Genomic DNA, 17,108 nt, shown 5'->3' with positions numbered 1-17,108 from the left:
GGGACACACACACTGACCTCGTGAAAAGGCTGCTTCCATAGGGCATCACTCACTGCTGGTACAAGGAGTGCCGTGGGTGGGAGCTGTCGGTCGGTCACGGTTTGCCAGGAGAGGGCAGGCAGACACTCACACGTGTGCCAGGAGAGGGCAGGCAGGCAGACAGACGTGTGCAACAACAGGGCAGGCAGACACACATGTATGACAAGAGGGCACACACGTGTGTGACAGAGGGAAGGCAGACACACCTGTGTGTGACAGAGGGCAGGCAGACACACATGTATGACAAGAGGGCACACACGTGTGTGACAGAGGGAAGACAGACACACCTGTGTGTGACAGAGGGCAGGCAGACACACATGCATGACAAGAGGGCACACACGTGTGACAGAGGGAAGGCAGACACACCCATGTGTGACAAGAGAGCAGACACACCTGTGCGACAAGAGGACAGGCACACTCACACGTGTGACAAGAGGACAGGCACACTCACACATGTGACAAGAGGGCAGACACTCACACATATGGACACACGCAGCTGCATGTTTTCACTCACACTCCCCCACTGAAGAGCTTCTCACCAAAACCAATGGTTCACACATACAGACAATTCAGATCCTTACAATGCTACTCCTCAAAACTGAAATGAAAGAGATGTAATCTGCAGAACCAACCTAAATCCAAAGATCAGAAAAGACTTCACCCCTCCCTGTTTCTCTCTTGTGTTTATTCTTTTTCCCCAAGTTCAGCAATACAGATCTGAGCAACACTAACTCAGTATGCAGATATGCAGAACGTAAACATCACCACACAGCACCCAGCACCCTTTTTGATTAACAAAGTCACCAACATATTTGCCATGCAAGTACAGGGATTTTTCAAGACCATCAGGTTGCAAGAAATGTGCAAAATATTTTGAGTTTACTTTTGCTAATGACCTGGCTTGGAAAGAATGGAGAGAAAAAAACAATAGAGACAGTGCTGAGGTAGATTTGGCCATATCTGATGTAATGTCACTGAATTGAGCAGGAAGACAAATGGGATCTCAAACTAACAGGCAGATCATCACAATATAAGCAAAAAGTGTCTAGGGAGAAGATTCCCCTATTCCAGCAGAAGGAGTGGCCATCCTGCAGTCATATTGCTGCAGGCAATGGAAAGAGTTGTCACCCCAGTGCTAATGACCCTAAACTTTGGCCCACTGGAACTGCACATGGGAGGCCCGGTGTGATTGAGGGCCAGCTGGTGCTTGATCTCTTGATAAAATGGTCAGGAAAAGGAGAAATGAGTGGAGTGGAGTGCTGTGGAGTGATCTTTCCTGTGTGGGTACCTGCCTGTTACACTCTGGGCTGGACACACCTGAATTTTTACGTTACCCAACAGTGGACTAGCAGCTCTTCCAGGCTGGGGCACCAGTCACAGGAATGTCCCAGAAGGAAACTGGTCAAGACAATTCATCTTCTGTCCTCTCTCTTGGCAGGTGGATTGAGGGGAGCTTCCCACATGGGCAAATGCATGCACACAAGCATCCTGCTGTCTGCTACAAATCCACCCATAAAGCCTGAAGTGCCTGATTCCTGACCTCTGCATTGATCCACAACTATTGCAGCCAACAAGAGACCCCTGCACCATTTTACACTCACAGTGGGCTGCTCTGGCTCTCTGAGTACAGCCTCCTGCCTTAAAAGAAAGCACTCTTCATTAATGCCAACAGTCCATACCTGCCTCCTTGGATTGTAAGATGAACAGCCCCTCCCTCCTGTCTTTTCTGAAACTCCACAGCACTGAAACTCACATGGTTTAGAGCCAGTGCAATAGCACTGGATGATTTCCATTTCCTCCTTTCCCGGCATCTCTGCTCCCGGGACCTAATTACTATTCTAATAATATCCTTCACCAGCCTCCTCTGCCTCTCACCCACCGACATCCGGATGCGATACCGCAGTGCTGCTGGGGACAAACCCAGTCCTGCTCCTCTGGACTCCCGGGGTGCCACAGGGGCCGTGCTCTGCACAGTCACTCCAGGCAGCTATGGGCAGCCAGAGCCTGCTCTGTCCTCTGCCTACAGCTCCGGATTTTCAGGGGAGTATGTGCCAGTGCTGAGGAGCCTGAGTGTTTGGCAGAAGCAGCTGAGCTACCGCTTATAATGCAAATCTGCCTTGGGCTCCAGTTTGCTTCCCAAGCTGTGACAGCCTCTGTCTGCAACACAGGCTGTCGAGCAAGCAGGCTTGCCCCAAAACCCAACCATGATCCTGCATTTCCCCATTGAGGAAGAATAGACACAGATGGACAAGGACATCCAAGTCCCTAGAGGCAGGGGTGGAGGGACACTGCAACACCAGAGATGTGGGATTTCAGGAGAAGGGTTAACCCCTTCATGGTCTGCTTGCCACTTTTAGGGCTGGGCTGACCAGCCCACAAAGGTGCCTTTCTCCACCGCACAAGCAAGCCTGCTTATTACCTGGCTTTGCACAGGTGGAACCGGAACTGAGGTTCTCCCACAGCACGTGGGAAAAGATGGCTGGGAGGAGCATCCCAGTGTCTCAGAAGGGATGTTCCAGGTAGCTGCGAGTGGCACATTCTGCAGCCTCACTGTAAATCTCCACCTGGCCATGGCTGGCATTGCCAGTGTCCTGGCACTCAGGAGGTAGCCCATGCAGAGGGAAACTAAATGGAAGTGCTCCCTGTGCTGATGGAAAGAAGGGCACAGGTCCAGCACAGCCTCCTTGGCACAGGCAGGGAATTAGCCGGATGAAACACAAGCCATTTTTGCACAAAGCAATTGAGATTTGACTGCACATCTTCCTTAACTGCTGTCTGTGGAAACCAGTTTGTTCCCCACAGCCTTGGGCTCCAAATCCAGCTGCAGAGGAGAGTGAGTTCTTCACTGCTGCCCAGTGCAGATGGGGGAAGTGAGTTATGCTGCTTCAGCAGAACAGAGGGCTGCACTTACAAGGAAGGGGGAACACTGGTGTCCAAAAGGAGGATGTCCCCCAAAGGGAGCTGGGATTCTGCCACTGCTCTGTTGATGCTGAGAACAGCCAGGAGAGCAGGACCAGTGCCTTAAGCAGAGAGGGCAGCATGGTTCAGAGCTACACAGAAGGCTGCCCAGCCTCGCTTACTGCAAACTCATCCTGCCTGCAGTGCCCAGTCAGTGGGAATATTTTGTAATTTCCAGGATAAGGGTTACTGTCTGTACCTGGGTGGCAAAAATACTCTAATTGACAACAAGTAACTTTTAACAGCAGAACATCCAGCTTACAGCTGAATACCCCAGCTTAGGATAACTAACAAATGCCTATGGCTCTGGGACCCACAGGAAATCAAGTTAGTGAGCTACATTTCCTGTAGAGATACATTCTAAAACACAAATCAAAGAGAAATAATGTCACTTATGAAAGACAGGGCTCCCACTGTCTCTGCTCCAATTGCCATTTGTTTACTGGACAGCAGAGAAAATGGTTCCTTCCCCATTGCACAAGGATGTAGAGGCATCAGGGCTAGGATTGCCTTTAACCCCCTCACTCCCAGGTGAGTCTGGATGCTTTTGTTAGCTATTCTGTGCATCTTTATCTCCCATCCCCCAGGAATATACACGCACTGCCCCTCTCCGAACTCATGCCCTCCACACCATGACCTGCTGTAAAGCAACTCGGTAGGCTCACTTATCCTGAAGGAACTGCCTCTGCATCCCTGCAGCACCAGCCATGTACTTTGTGGTTATTACTAATGATGCTTGAGCATTGTTAGAAAGGAAACCTGATGTTTGAACCTTGTTGATAGGGGATGGTATTTCTCCCTGCTCTAGCAGTGACACCATTTAAAAATCCCACTGGGTACATAGCTCCTTTCAACCTAGGTACATTACACAGGATACAGTTATCATATTGGGAATTCAGATACACTGATACCAGCTGACAACTAAGAAACCAAACATAACACAGTCTCAACTACAGTTAACCCTTCACATGCACAACAAAAAGAAAACAAGGAAGGCTTTTGCCTTTAAAAGTGCCGTGCCTGCAATCAGTTGGAAAAGACATTTAAAATCTTGTCACAAAATATTGGATTTTCCAGCATAGCCTAATAGGTTAAGTACTAAAATCACACTAAAATGCAGAGGGTGGTGGATGACCAGCTCCTCTAAGTTGCCTTGGAAAATCCAAGACCCATTGAATAAAGTCAAGGAAAAACATTTACCACATTTTTTGCTGGTAGCTTTTTGCCATAGGATGGTAAGGGCTTTAATGCCTGAGGTATGGGTAGTTCCTGGATGCTTTTAGGGAAGTGGGAAGGGGGAAGAGTCTGGAGAATAGTTTGCATAGCTTGCAGATATAAAGAAGCAGGTGTGTTCCCCACCAGGCTGTTGAATTTGTCTTCTCCCAGCAAAGCTGTCCAGTGGTCTGGATGCTCCTGCAGAACTTTCCGCATCTTAAACTGTGGGTTGGGCATGAAGAGCAAGAGGTAGTCGAGGCAGAGCTTCTTTGATGCGACATTGACTTTGGAGTCCCACATCTGCTCCAGGATGACGTCCAGCGGGGTAAGCCCTTTACTGTCCTCTATCCTGGGAGATGCTCCATTCCCGAGGAGGATGAGGACTGTCTCTGACCTCAGCAGTTCACAGGCAAGGTGCAGAGGTGTTTTCCCATCTTCCAGATGAAAGCAACCAGCTCTGTTGATATAGGAGTTCAAGCTGGGGAGCTTGTGTGCGATTTTGATGATCAGTCCCAAGATATCTCTCCTGTCATATGTGACTGCCATGGCCAAGTGAGGAGCAGAGGACGGGCAATAGCAGAAGTGTTCCCCAGGCACCTTGAGAGCCTCCTCTGGAAAATGAGACAGCAGATACTGAGCGTAAGGCAGGTGATTATGCACCACTGCATAGAGAAGGGCTTCTGAAGGTGAGTAGGTTCGTAGGCTGGCATTTTCCTCCCAGTAAAAATATTCCATAGTTCTCATGTCTTCCAGCATCCACACAGGCTTGTGATCTCTCACAGCCTGGTAGAACATATAGGATAAGAACTTGCAATGCCTGCTCTGATCATCCTGCAGGCTGGCCTGGTTACTGGCCATGGCTCAGCAAATAAAGAACAGCTCCACGTAAAATCACTCCAGACTGTAAGATTGGTGCACTTGGAATGCTGATTCCGATGCTGCTGCAACCTTCAGGCTGTCATTGCTGCCTGGACTGCACTAGCTGGAATGCATGGGCTGATCATCTCCACCCATTCATTGTTTTTCCCCTCACTGCAGTGGTTTTGTTTAGGTAAGCACAATCCCACAGGATCAGTTAACCCGTGCCATGCAAGCAGATGGTTGGTAAGTACATCCCGCTCTGCGCGTGGCACAGGTTACTGAAACGCTGTCAGACTGCCAGTGATTTTATACACACACAGCCACAGAGAACAGAGGGAGAGACTAAAATTAGCTTGAGAGGTGAGGCAGATTTCTGTCTGCGTTTTGTGTCTAACCAGATCAGCTCATACACTGCAGCAAGTGGAATAGCAATATTCTGCTATTTTTAATTTTTTTTGTCATGTCGCTCACACACACAGAGCTCATTATATAGTGAAAAATATGTAGCAGTGTAAAATGCTCTACAGCTGGTAATAGGCATGATTCCATGCTCGGGAAATCAAGGGATTGGTAGCAGTAGCACTAGGAAAGAATCCCTATTTTAGAAATAATGGTATGGCTGGCCACTTAGGAGACACTGATGTTAATGGATTGTCTATAAGGCATTAGTGATGTTTAAGATGTCAGCATTAATCTCTGCAGAGAAAAGAGTCTAACAGTGGTGCAGTAACGGTGCCCAGAGTCATAAAGCAGATTGCTGGGTTTAAATGCCTGCCTTTGTTTAGCAAGGAAATACCTGGAGTGCCTCTGCTGCACAGCAAGGGCATAAACAAAAGGCCAATCCCGACTGGCCAGTGGGGAGCTTTGATGTAAGCATTTCTCAGGTGTCCTGCTTTGGGAGCCGGGTCAGAGCCAGCAGCAATGGGGGAAAGTGGGATTAGGCAATCAGACTTGTGCAATGCCAGGGTAAAACACAGAGAACCAAGGCCTTATATGTTAGAGGGGGAAGTTCCTATTGGATGAGGCAGAAGAAACTGGCCAAAATTAAATTCACAGAAAAGGAATTAATTTAGATTCCTTTATGCCAAGCTCTGTTTAAGGAAAGAGGATTTCCATGCATCTTATAAATCAACAGGTTGCAATAAAATGGTACCTCACCATTTTGGTAGGAAAACAGGGTTTTCCCTTAAGGGAAAATACAGCAAATCAAGATCAGCTCTCCAAATGTTTTTTGAAGTCATCCAAAGAGAAAACCAAAGCCACTCACATAACTAGGTCTAGATCTTGCACAGCTTCCAAAGCATTACAGCCATTAAGCAGCCCTCACCTGCTGCAGATGTCAAGAGAAGGCTCCCCAGGTAAGTCCTCACAGCGCCCAGCCTGTCAGAGTTCAAGCAGCATCTGAACCATGCTCTTAGACATGCAGATTAGTTTTAGGTAGTCCTGTGAGTTGACTTGGTGCAGAGACACATAGAAGTCAAGAGAAAAATGTTCTGCAAATACGTCCAACTGAGAGGGAAGCCAAAACCCCAGAATCAGGAATGACCACGAGGATTCTGGTCAATCACCTCTACATCACAAGTCCAGGATGTCCAGAATGTGAAAACATCTATAATTACACAGTACTTGTAATTACAGGTTACACTGTAATTCTCCCCAGGAAGCCCAGCCCAAATCTAGGAGAGTCCCTCACGTGGTTTGCTCACCTCCTTATGGTTCCAAATGGCACAGGTCTGTCTGCTCTGGTGCCTCTTGGCCTTGGCCTCTTCTTTTTCTCCAGGAGTTTAGAAAAGCTGGTGCTAAGGGCACCTGTTTGCTGGCACTGCATTGATACTGAATTTTATTGTAAGCATAATACACCCGGAAAACATTATAGAACAATTAGAAATGGAAGACATCGATGTGGAAAGCTTCACTGAGGAACTAGAAGAAGACTAGGAGTTTGCAAATTGCTATTTATTTCTTTGAATTTTGATTTGTGGCTAAAAAAGTATCTCCTAATTCATAAGGTGTTTATTGTGGCTTTCCTCTTTGATAAAGTGCAGTCTAGAAGAGGAATAGTGTAGCTGAGTTTCTCAGGTATCGTGAGCATGATATGCTCACAGATACTATTTGAGTTATTTTAAACTAAGCTGAACTAGGCCTCAAGCCTAGGTCTAGTAAGCTGCAAAACATTCAGCATACATAGTAGCAGATAAACTTACCTGCTACTAAGAATGTGTTAAAGTATAGACACTCGCAGCATAGAAGTAATAACACTAAGTCTCTGTAGCTACCTTAACTCTAGATTGTTTGCATGCTTCTGTATGTCCACAGCCTATCACAGTGCACCTGCTAACTGTAAACTATTCCATCTGTATAAAACCCACTATTTTGCAGAATAAAGCAGAGTTCGTGCTAAAAACCATACTAGTTAGTCTCACGTTACTCTAGTCCCCAGCTTTACCAGAACTCAGCTTCAGAAGAGAAACAGTTTTGACTTGCAGAGAGAGCATCCAAGAGAGCAGGAACAGGTTTGAAGGGAAAAACTGAAAAACAAAAGCTAATTTTACCCGAAACACCATTTACCTTTTCATCTGAGGCTGAGAAGCTCTTTAGCTCTCTCCTGGGCAGATGCATTTTTCACATTGATGGTGATTTCAGCTTATAAAGTGTTTGGTTACTTTGAACCTGTGAGAAATACAAAATGTTTCTGAGCTATTCAGAAACCTTCTTACAGTGTTTTGCTCGAAATATTGTTTCTGGGCAAAAGGGAACATACCTTACATATAAAGACAAGAATTGAATGTTAATAGAACTGAAATCTTAGCATGCTAATAAAAAATCATTATTATTCCAGGTCAAATTATTACAGAAAAATAAATAATACTATCAGAAAAAATGTCAATGGCAATAATAATAATAATTTAAAAATAATTTGAAGCTTTATGCACATTTCTTATCTTCCATCCCAATTCCTGGTGTTATGTTCCCCCCACCTGTGCTCATCTAAATCCTAAGGTTGGTGGTTTCATTCTGATGATGGTACTACAGGAAATCATCAGCATCTGGAGTTGTTCTGTGGGAGGAATGTGAGGTTGATGGTGATGGTTTCTTCTTCCTCACTCCAGATTCTCCTGGGGGTCAGTTTTATGATTTGTTACATACTTTTGCACCTGTTTTTTTCTTCATTGGATTGCAATTCAGTTTATGCATTCACAATAGATGCTGATTATATACATGTAAGATTTTATTTATTTGTCCTCTTTTCTACCCCTGAAACCATTCTTGTCCAGCTCTGTATCTGCATTTCTTTAGCTGTCCACAGGTGAGTGGTCAGTAGCTGTGAGTGCTCCAGAGCCAGGCCTGTGCCCCATCTCTTACCATCCCATTGGGCCTGCACTCCCTCGCACTGCACCCTGTGCTTCCCCTTGACAGGACCTCTGCTGTCACACCAAGCCCGTGATGACCTCTGTTAGCTCCAGAGTCTGAAATTGGAGTTGTGAACACCTCATAGTGCACAGAAGAGCTGGTATAAGTGTATGGTTCTACCACGCAGTGCTAGTGAAAGTAATCCAAATCAGCTGTAGGCACCTGGCTAGAAGGAGGAAGTGTTCCTGCAGCTAAACCAAACTGAAACAAAGCAGCAGATGCTCTATAGTAGCCCAGGCAAAACAAGTTTGGCAGGCCTCAGTCCTGAGCCTTTGCAAACTCGGTACAGAACCTGCAGTCTGTCACCAGCAAGGGCCAAACTGTGCTGCAGGGATAGAGGGTTCCACTAGATCCTGTTTCTGGAATAAGCCAAAGCAGAAAGGCTTTGTGTACTGCATGCTGAGAGAGAGAGAGGGGCTTAGGCGTAGCAACCTTTCACTGTCATTTCTTCCTCCTGCCCTTCTGTACAAAGTTATAGGGAGCAATGAGAAGAACTTTGGGGACAAGAGTGAGTGAAGACACCTTTTGGAAAAAGACAAAACCAACAGCAGCTTTTGGTCATTGGGACTGGGAATAAATTGGAAGTGGGGCTTTCGTGTTTGTCATTTCACTGCCTGGTGGGAGCAAGACATTTCCTTCAAGGGAAGAGTTGCCTTGCCACAAACTCCAGTAGACATGGGATGCATGTGGGCTCAGCTCTTTCCACAATGTTTTTGCCTGCACACACGGAGTAAAACTTCAAGGAAGAAGCTGCTTGGGAAACAGAAGAACAAAATGCTTTGTGAAAGATTGGGACCATCTCCAGCACTCTACCTGTGTCAACAACTCCAGTGAGATATTTCTTGTTCCCTTTCTGCCCTTCTCCAGTGATGTTAATTGGCATCTGTTTCCAGGCAAAACTGATTTCAATTCTTCTTTTTCCCTTTTTACAGGAGGGGCACAGGATGATCCAGCCAGGACATACAAAGAAGCAAATCAATTGCCAGGTATCAGATGCCTGAGCACAAAGCAAGAGGATGTCTTTTTCAGAGGCATGCTAATTTTCAGGATCATGTCTGCTGGTCTTTTTCCTTTCCTTGGGAAAGAAAAACTTATCTGTTGGGGATGGATGATAACCCTTCAGCCACAGTGAGGCTCTAGCAAATGCTTGCTGCATCCTGCTTTCCACCTCCAGCTGTGCAGTGCAGCTTGGGGACATGCTGTGTGACGAATTAGTGCCCTTCTGCAGAGCCTTGCTGCACCTCAAGGCTGCTTTTACAGAGCATGAAGGGTTTCTTTTATGCCTGCTACACACTTACCAGCTCTAATTCATCCAGCTGATTAAACTAGGCTTTGGGATGGTTGAAAAATCTACAATCTGACCTGTTCTGGATCACAAAATATTTTACTTCTGCTTACAGGATTCAAACAGTGAATGAGACAATCTTTTACTACATTCCTAGAGGCAGGAAATGAAAATAAGCAGAGATTTACCACTTTGGAAAGACTTTGAATTACTTGTAAGGGGACCAGCTAATGTGCTGCATGCAGAACAAATCAAGCACCAAACGGTTATTTACCTGCAGAATTTTGGAAGTAAAGACGACTACCTCACATGCAAGAGACGCATGCAATATATGTAAGAGGGACTCATGTGGAGACAAATGGAGGATGTTCAGGTGATGTCTGTGCTACTGGTTGACCATTGCTGTAATCCAGGCGTGTGTCCTGCTTATACTGATACACCCAGATGCTCAGCTGGACATTGTACCAAGACCTGGAGCACTTACGAACACTGGGGAAGCCAGGGCAATACAATGTTTTCCTGCAGGTTCTTGTTTATCCCACCTGTGAAGGGCCTGGTCTTTGTGTCCCAGTTCCCCCCAGAGCCTCACCTTGCAAGTGCAGTTAGTCTGGAGCTCTGCAGCAACAAGCTCCAAACTGCCTGCACACATCTGAGTGTGTCTCCTCTTCCTTTGTCCACTTTTAAGCTCAGGGGATAGACAAAGCCCTTGATACAGCAAACATTTCCAGCATATCTGGGTGTTAACAGGGAGCAAACCTCTTAGAAGCAACAAGATGGTGTGTTGGCCACCGAAAGCAGTCAGTGCAGCAGGAGCATGGTGACAGCAATGCCAGACAATGAGCTGCTCTGCTTACGGCAAAGTAGAGCCTACTGCAAATGTGAGAGCATCTCCACAGCTGTGAAAGCAGGGAAGCGTAAGACTGAAGATAGATCTTCAGTCAGAATCTTCTGTGTCTCCAGTGTCACAGGATAATTTATAGAGACAGCTTAATTTATAGAATGCCTGGCAGGTGCCTATCTCTACCCCAGGTGAAAGCTGGTTGCTTTTTTTTTGGAGCCACTCACATCTCTCTGGGCACATAACCCCAGCATGTGTCACTGTATGGCACTGGCCAGCTGCAGAAGCATCCACAGCTGTCTGGTTGTCACTATCTGACCTGAGTAGCAGAGACCCGTGGCACAATAGTGGCTGTGGCCCCTGACTCTGAGGTCCAAGCTTCCTTACCTTCAGATGAGGGATGTGGGGATATTGAGCCTTTCTAAAAGCCATCTTCCTCCTAAGTCTCAGCAGCCCCTGGGTTTGGGACCTGAACAAGCAAGAGGGATGGGTGCTGAGGTCTTGAGTTGGACTGGGCATAGGACAGAGTGAGCTGTCAGGAGACGGGTCAGGAGCAGGACCCAGAGGAGGTGGCAGAATTGAGGAGTGAACTTCATCAGAGCACTGGAGAAAACACAGAGCAATGAGGTGCAACGTGTGCCATCCTGTGTTCTGAACAAGGCTCTCATGGATCTGAGATCCAGAGCCCAAATAAATGGCTTGGCTTATTGAGCTCTCCATTTTCAGGGAAACTCATGTGAGAGCCAGTGACGTTGCCAGACCCTGAAGACTGTCAAGTGCTGCAGGCTGGTCAGGGCAGAATCCTGACTACCATGAATCAAATGCTTTTCCTCTGTCAGCTCCCAGGGAAGGATTGCCCATTTCCAAAGGCAGGCACCCAGTAAACACTGGGCTAACTCCAAAGGAAGGACAGTGATGTTTCTCACTGAATGTCATACACATCTTCAAACATGGGTTAGATTGAGCAGTAAGTTCATGTCTGGAGGATGAGATGTCAGCTCAGTTTAATCAGCTACAAAAACAACAAGGCTCTTTTTATTCCATTTTTTGAAAATGCTTTTGAGACCTGATTGCACAGAGCCTGCATCCAAGAATCCCAGTGTCTCCCATTTCTGTAAATCCATTTGTTTAAATTCCCAATTCCTATCCTAATTTGAGGCTACATCTCTCAAAGGCAGTACATAAATAGACAGATTACCATGCCTCTTCCAGAAAGTAACCTGTCAGCTGAGTTCCGTTTAAAGAACAAAAAAAGCCCTTGCAGACAGTCTGTGCCTACAGATACATTGAGCCAGATGCTGTTTTTCCAGGGAAAGGCAGAGACTGTGAAACAGTTTTATATCATTGGATGCTTTCCTTCCTCGTGATGATTACGGGTGTCGGTGCCCTGTTTCACCACACCCCTGTGTAAATGTCAAGGCTGTCAACTGCTGAGAAAGCATTCAGGAAGGCATGAATACATTTCGTTTCCAATACTGACAAAAAGCAATGCGTTTTTACACCAGCCATAATTAACCTGCGGTATTCAGTGCTACATGATATCAGCGATGCTAAATGTTTGAAAGTCTCCAAAGTAAGTTTGGTTTTTTTTCTGTAAATTAAGGTCTTTGTTCTGTGCATATGCACTACACCAAAACTGCAAATCCAAGGTTCTACCACCATATACATGGGCAAATAAATAAAAACTACAGCTGTGCCATAATTGTCAAATGATGTCAAATGTCAAATTCTCTGAACCTTCAAAGTTGCTTTTGTGCTGTACTGCTATTGCAAAGAAGAGCTGCTGAGAAAGTTAACTTCTGGGTATTTTTGTGGGGGAAATGTCAGTGCCACGAGACTGCTGCTCTGCAGGATGTATCAGTTTCATTACATCTGTCAGCAAAACTCATGGTCCAAAAAGGCATGAACATATTTTTAAAATTGTTTTTATTGAATCCGCTACAAAAGAAAAATCTGGGCTGTGCGCAGCTCTGTAAAACCCCATACTCTTCAACTTATAAGCCCAAAATTAACTGCTGGACATCATTGAAAACAATCTTCAGCCCCAGTGTAATTACAAAATTCTTTGTCAGGAAAGTCTTTGCAGTATCTTCTGAGATCTCAGAGACTGGGAGAGATTTCAAAGCTAATTCAGTCACCAAGAGTGCCAGTTCCTATGCCCCGCATTTTATTGTGTCACAGACAAAATACTTCATCCAGGGCCAAAGATAACCACTCACCACTGTTCTCTACACTTTCCAGTGGTTTTATCTGCAAAGGATTTTTTTGTCTTAGAGAAGTGCACAGTCTGATCAAAAATAAGCTTTTCAGAACTACACGAAAATTGTATTTGTCCAAGTAAGTTTCCTCTGGACTTTATTATCACTAATGCTTTGTTCAAGGAATTGTATTGGAAGAGTGGATTCCTTGAACAAGGTACATGTGATGACTCAGACAGTGACAAATTGCTTCTACTGTCACATATAATGAGTTCAGATCCTTGCTAACCTACAGCTGGTCACCATTTTCCTCCATCTTTATGGTTTAATTTATATGTGAAGTCAGCCACTGAGAATTTACTCAGAGCAGAAGGATTACTAGCAAAATGAAAGTAGGAAATTCCATAAGGCTGCTTGAAGGAGAAGCATTTTGGTGCCTCACAAATGCTTTGAGCACTTTTAGATTTCCATTAAGTCCACTGAGGTACAGAGTTTGCTTGGAGTGTAAGCTTCCTGTTCCCGTGGGAGAGCTGCCTCAGTGCTCCTTCATCAGCTCCCAAAGGAATACCGTCCTGGACACCTCTGAGCTGTGTGACCATACAAATACTATCAATACCAGAAACCCTAAAACAGCTGCTAGTGCCTAACAGCCCTTAATGACATCCCAGGCAACAGCTGCTGAATTGAACATCAAAGGGGGCTTTAAAGATCTTCACAAAGTCACCCTTTTGCTGGCTGGAGCCTCTGGCTCATATATTTCGTTGATTCAGTACAGAAAAATAAATTCTATTTGTGATTACTAAAGAGAATGAAATATTCATCAGTAATGCTCCAAAGGATGTTGGACTGCCTCTGCAAAATGCAGGATTTAGGTTAATGATTCCTATATTTGTTTAAGAAGAGTCTTCTGTCCATCATGAGCAAAACTGTCCCCCTTTTGATAGAGTTGGTAACTGGTGATGAGGAAAGAACTTTTACTACAAACCAAAGTGAAAGGCAGAAAGAAATCAGCTGAACTTTCAGATCACTGAAATTCAGAAGGATGGCTTAAATTTTTAATACACGTGTCAGTTGAATGCTGGTTTTCTTTTGGATGGTTTTGGTTTTGTTTTGTTGTTTTTGTTTTCTTTAGGTGAAAACTTAAGAAGTAGAAGCTCTTTCCCTCCGTAACATGAAGTCTGCACAAACTCATGTTTACAGGCAGCTTTCTGGGTGACATGTCAGACTGCCTTTGCAAACATTCCTTCAAGATGTCACCAGCAAGGTACTGAAACAAAAAAGTCAGTCTGGCCCTCTTCTTAATGGCATATGAGATAAATTGAAGAAGAAGAGTTACACCACTGGCAGCAAAATTCCTCTGGGTGCCACCCTAGTAATAACACAGGCTTAATGAAGGGCCATGGCCTATATCCATGCCCTGGGGCTGCAAGTTCCCCTCTGCTCAGCAGCACATGCCGCAGTTGTCTTGTGTGTAGCACACTGAGTGTGGTTTCCCCCCTCTTCCTCATGTTCTCAGGCTTTGCCTTTTATTCACTGTGGTCAGTGAATAAAAACGCAGGCCCAGGAGTTAGACTGGAGGGATGCTGCTTTCCCTGACAAGGATCACGGTGAAATTCACCACATACAGGAGGCGCCCTCCCTTTGCATTGTCTGGCAGCGATGTTGGCAATGACAGACAATTCACAGGGGGCTGCTGCCCAGAGATGTAACATCTTGTGCCATTTGAGATGGGATAAGAACACGAGACACTTGCACCGAGCTGCTAGAAGGAGCTAGTAAAGCTCCTGGTAATTTCCACAAAAGCAGCTGGAGGCCAGGGAAAATAACCTGAAGCTCCTTAGTACCAACGTGAGACACCTCATGTGATTTCACATGCTTCAGCAGCCACCCTGTGTGATGAGAGTGGGGACTCCTCTCCCACATCAGAGCTGTTGCTTCAGGAGGGGCAGGTGGCTCTGTGCTGACCCACACCTCATCTCCTGAAGGCTGGATCAGCAGCAGGCACTGCTTGTTCAATGCAACTGGAGTCTTCAGTGGAAGCACTAGAACATTTTTGTGGAAATGCTTCTCCTCTGAGTTGCTCCAGAAAAGCCTCTGATGAGATCTGATCCTGTCAGGGCTAAAGAACAATCAGGATTTCTGTGACAACCTCTCTCTGGTCCTTTTACCTCCAGGACTGCTGTGGAGCCCAGGGAGCCACTACCACAATCCTGCCGTGCCAAGTCACAGGGACAGTCCACAGGCTCAGGCTTGTTTCCTGAACAGCAGAACACTTGGGAAGTGCACAGTCCCCTGAGAAATGTTCCCAGCCAGCCTTCGCTCCTGACACCCCACGGCTGTCAGGCAGGTGACAACAGAGCCAGGACTCCTCATTCTTCTGGCAGCCTGGATAAATGCTGGCAGAAGCTAGGGATCAGCAGAAGCCTTGATGCTGGCAAGATGAAATGTTGTTCATCCCTAAATGATATTTGAATTCGGAGATTTAAATCTTGATCTGGGATCTGAAAATACCCTGAAAATAGAATCATCTTTATGAAACAGAAATTCATTCTCTCAGCCAGCCCCAGTTGTCAAGACTCACTCCATCTCAAAATGAGACCATCTGTCATGGAAACAGGCATCTGACTTTAACCCAGATTTGAAACTGCTGGCTTGGAGGTTTGTAAATAAATCCCAGCAACACTCCAACTGTTCTTGGGCTCACACTGAGGGGCCACATCTGCTCAAAGTAAAAAAATCTTAATTTACATGAGTCACACATCAACTCATTCTATGTAAAGACTCTGTAAAAGCAATGCCAAAAAAAAGCTGTCGGTGTGCCAGCAATACCATGTTTACATTAAAGCCTGTCAAATATAGCCCTAAAACACCGCATAAATAGGTGGAAATATTGAATGTGTTACTGCACGATAAAATCGGAGTGTTAAACTACCACAGATGTCTAAAGGACATTATCTTCCTCATCCTCCTCATCAGGCAGAGGCATTGTCCTCCTGACAGCCACGGCTCCTGGAGCAGAAGGTGGCTGTCATAAGTGAGCCTGCTCTGCAGCTGGAGCTGTCCTCTCCCACCACAGCCCTGCTGGTCTGCTGTCCTGTCTGGCAGCTCGGTGCTAAAACAGAATCTGCAAGCTGTGAAAAGTTGGTGCCACTATACATCAGGCCCAGACACTAAGCTTGTTCCTCTCCTGAGTATGTTGGCATTTCAGAGCTTTCATGATTCTTGACAAGACTTTTTATGAGAGTGAAGAACTACTCTTCACCCTGCATTACAAACTGGAAACTGTGGTGGACACAGAGTTAGTGATTTCCCCCAGTAACAGAGGGAGACAGTGTTTTTTCCCTTCCCCTTGTATTTACTATGTGTTTTGGCATGCTGCAAGTCTTTCTGGCTACCTCAGATTCACACAAGAGGTGGGACCAATATTTAATTTGAGCATTTTAGTATCTCTGTGACCTTCCCTAGCAGCTGATGAATGTACAGGGAGTTCTGGAGTCCAGGCTAAAAGACTATGAAATATGCTACCGTTTCTACATGACTTAAAATTTGTGTGCATCACAGGGGTGTTCTGCTCACATGCTCAGGCTTGGTTCCTTCACCAGATATCAAGTCAGGAAAAGCTTTTATTGTAATCAGCTGGGTAGAAACTGCTGGATGTTTTCTTCAGTTTTGAGCCTTACATAACATAAATTATGCTACACTGTGCACTTTGAGACAATCTTGACTCACATTTGTGACAATGCCGGATACTGCATTAGGATCATTTTCCCAGCTAATGGCTGAGATTGCCTTTCTTAGATTCTACCACTAGAGGGGCTTCCTCACTGCCTTTAGTCCCTTTTGCAAATATTCACTGATCATCTCATCAGCCTGTAAGTCCCCTTCCTTCTTACCATTGCTCTTCAACAACTGGATATTGATAGCAGTCTCTGATTTATCCCGGAGGTCACTGCTGTCATCAGTTTTCTGAATTTCCAAGAAGCATCTTCATCTTTTCTCCCACACAGGCATATTCTGGGCAGTGAAGATGAAATCCCCATCACTGTCTGTAAGACTGGCTCATCTTCCTCTTCCAGATCCCTGCTTTAAAAGGTGTTTCACTGTCATAGCTGGAAAAAGTACTCACAGAGTGCTGGCTGTGGATGTGCCAGCATTGGTGCCTCCCACATCACCCACCTGCTCTCACAGCACACCCTTTCCTCTCAGCACACCTCGGGCTATTGTCAGGCTGCAGGTGCTCTGGGGACAGGACTGTCACTCACTCTGTGCCCAGGCAACACCTAAGGGGAAGTTATCCTGGCAG

The 17,108-nt window shown here is 45.7% G+C and overlaps 1 protein-coding gene across 1 annotated transcript; it reads right to left on the bottom strand.

The window, feature by feature from the left end:
* Positions 1 to 4,179: 4,179 nt before the first annotated feature.
* On the bottom strand, positions 4,180 to 5,070 carry LOC134547796 (ankyrin repeat domain-containing protein 9-like). The gene has a single exon (XM_063391917.1). The coding sequence runs from the start codon at positions 5,068 to 5,070 to the stop codon at positions 4,180 to 4,182; it is 891 nt and encodes a 296-aa protein (XP_063247987.1).
* Positions 5,071 to 17,108: the final 12,038 nt, after the last annotated feature.

The sequence above is a fragment of the Prinia subflava genome, chromosome 2 (assembly GCF_021018805.1).
Source record: "Prinia subflava isolate CZ2003 ecotype Zambia chromosome 2, Cam_Psub_1.2, whole genome shotgun sequence".
NCBI lineage: Eukaryota > Metazoa > Chordata > Aves > Passeriformes > Cisticolidae > Prinia > Prinia subflava.
The sequence above is the reverse complement of the archived record's forward strand: the minus strand, read 5'-3'. Positions and strand labels throughout refer to the sequence as shown.

What these genes read in the sequence shown, in the direction of transcription:
- LOC134547796 (XM_063391917.1), bottom strand. Translation starts at nt 5,070, where the DNA reads ATGGCCAGTAACCAGGCCAGCCTGCAGGATGATCAGAGCAGGCATTGC.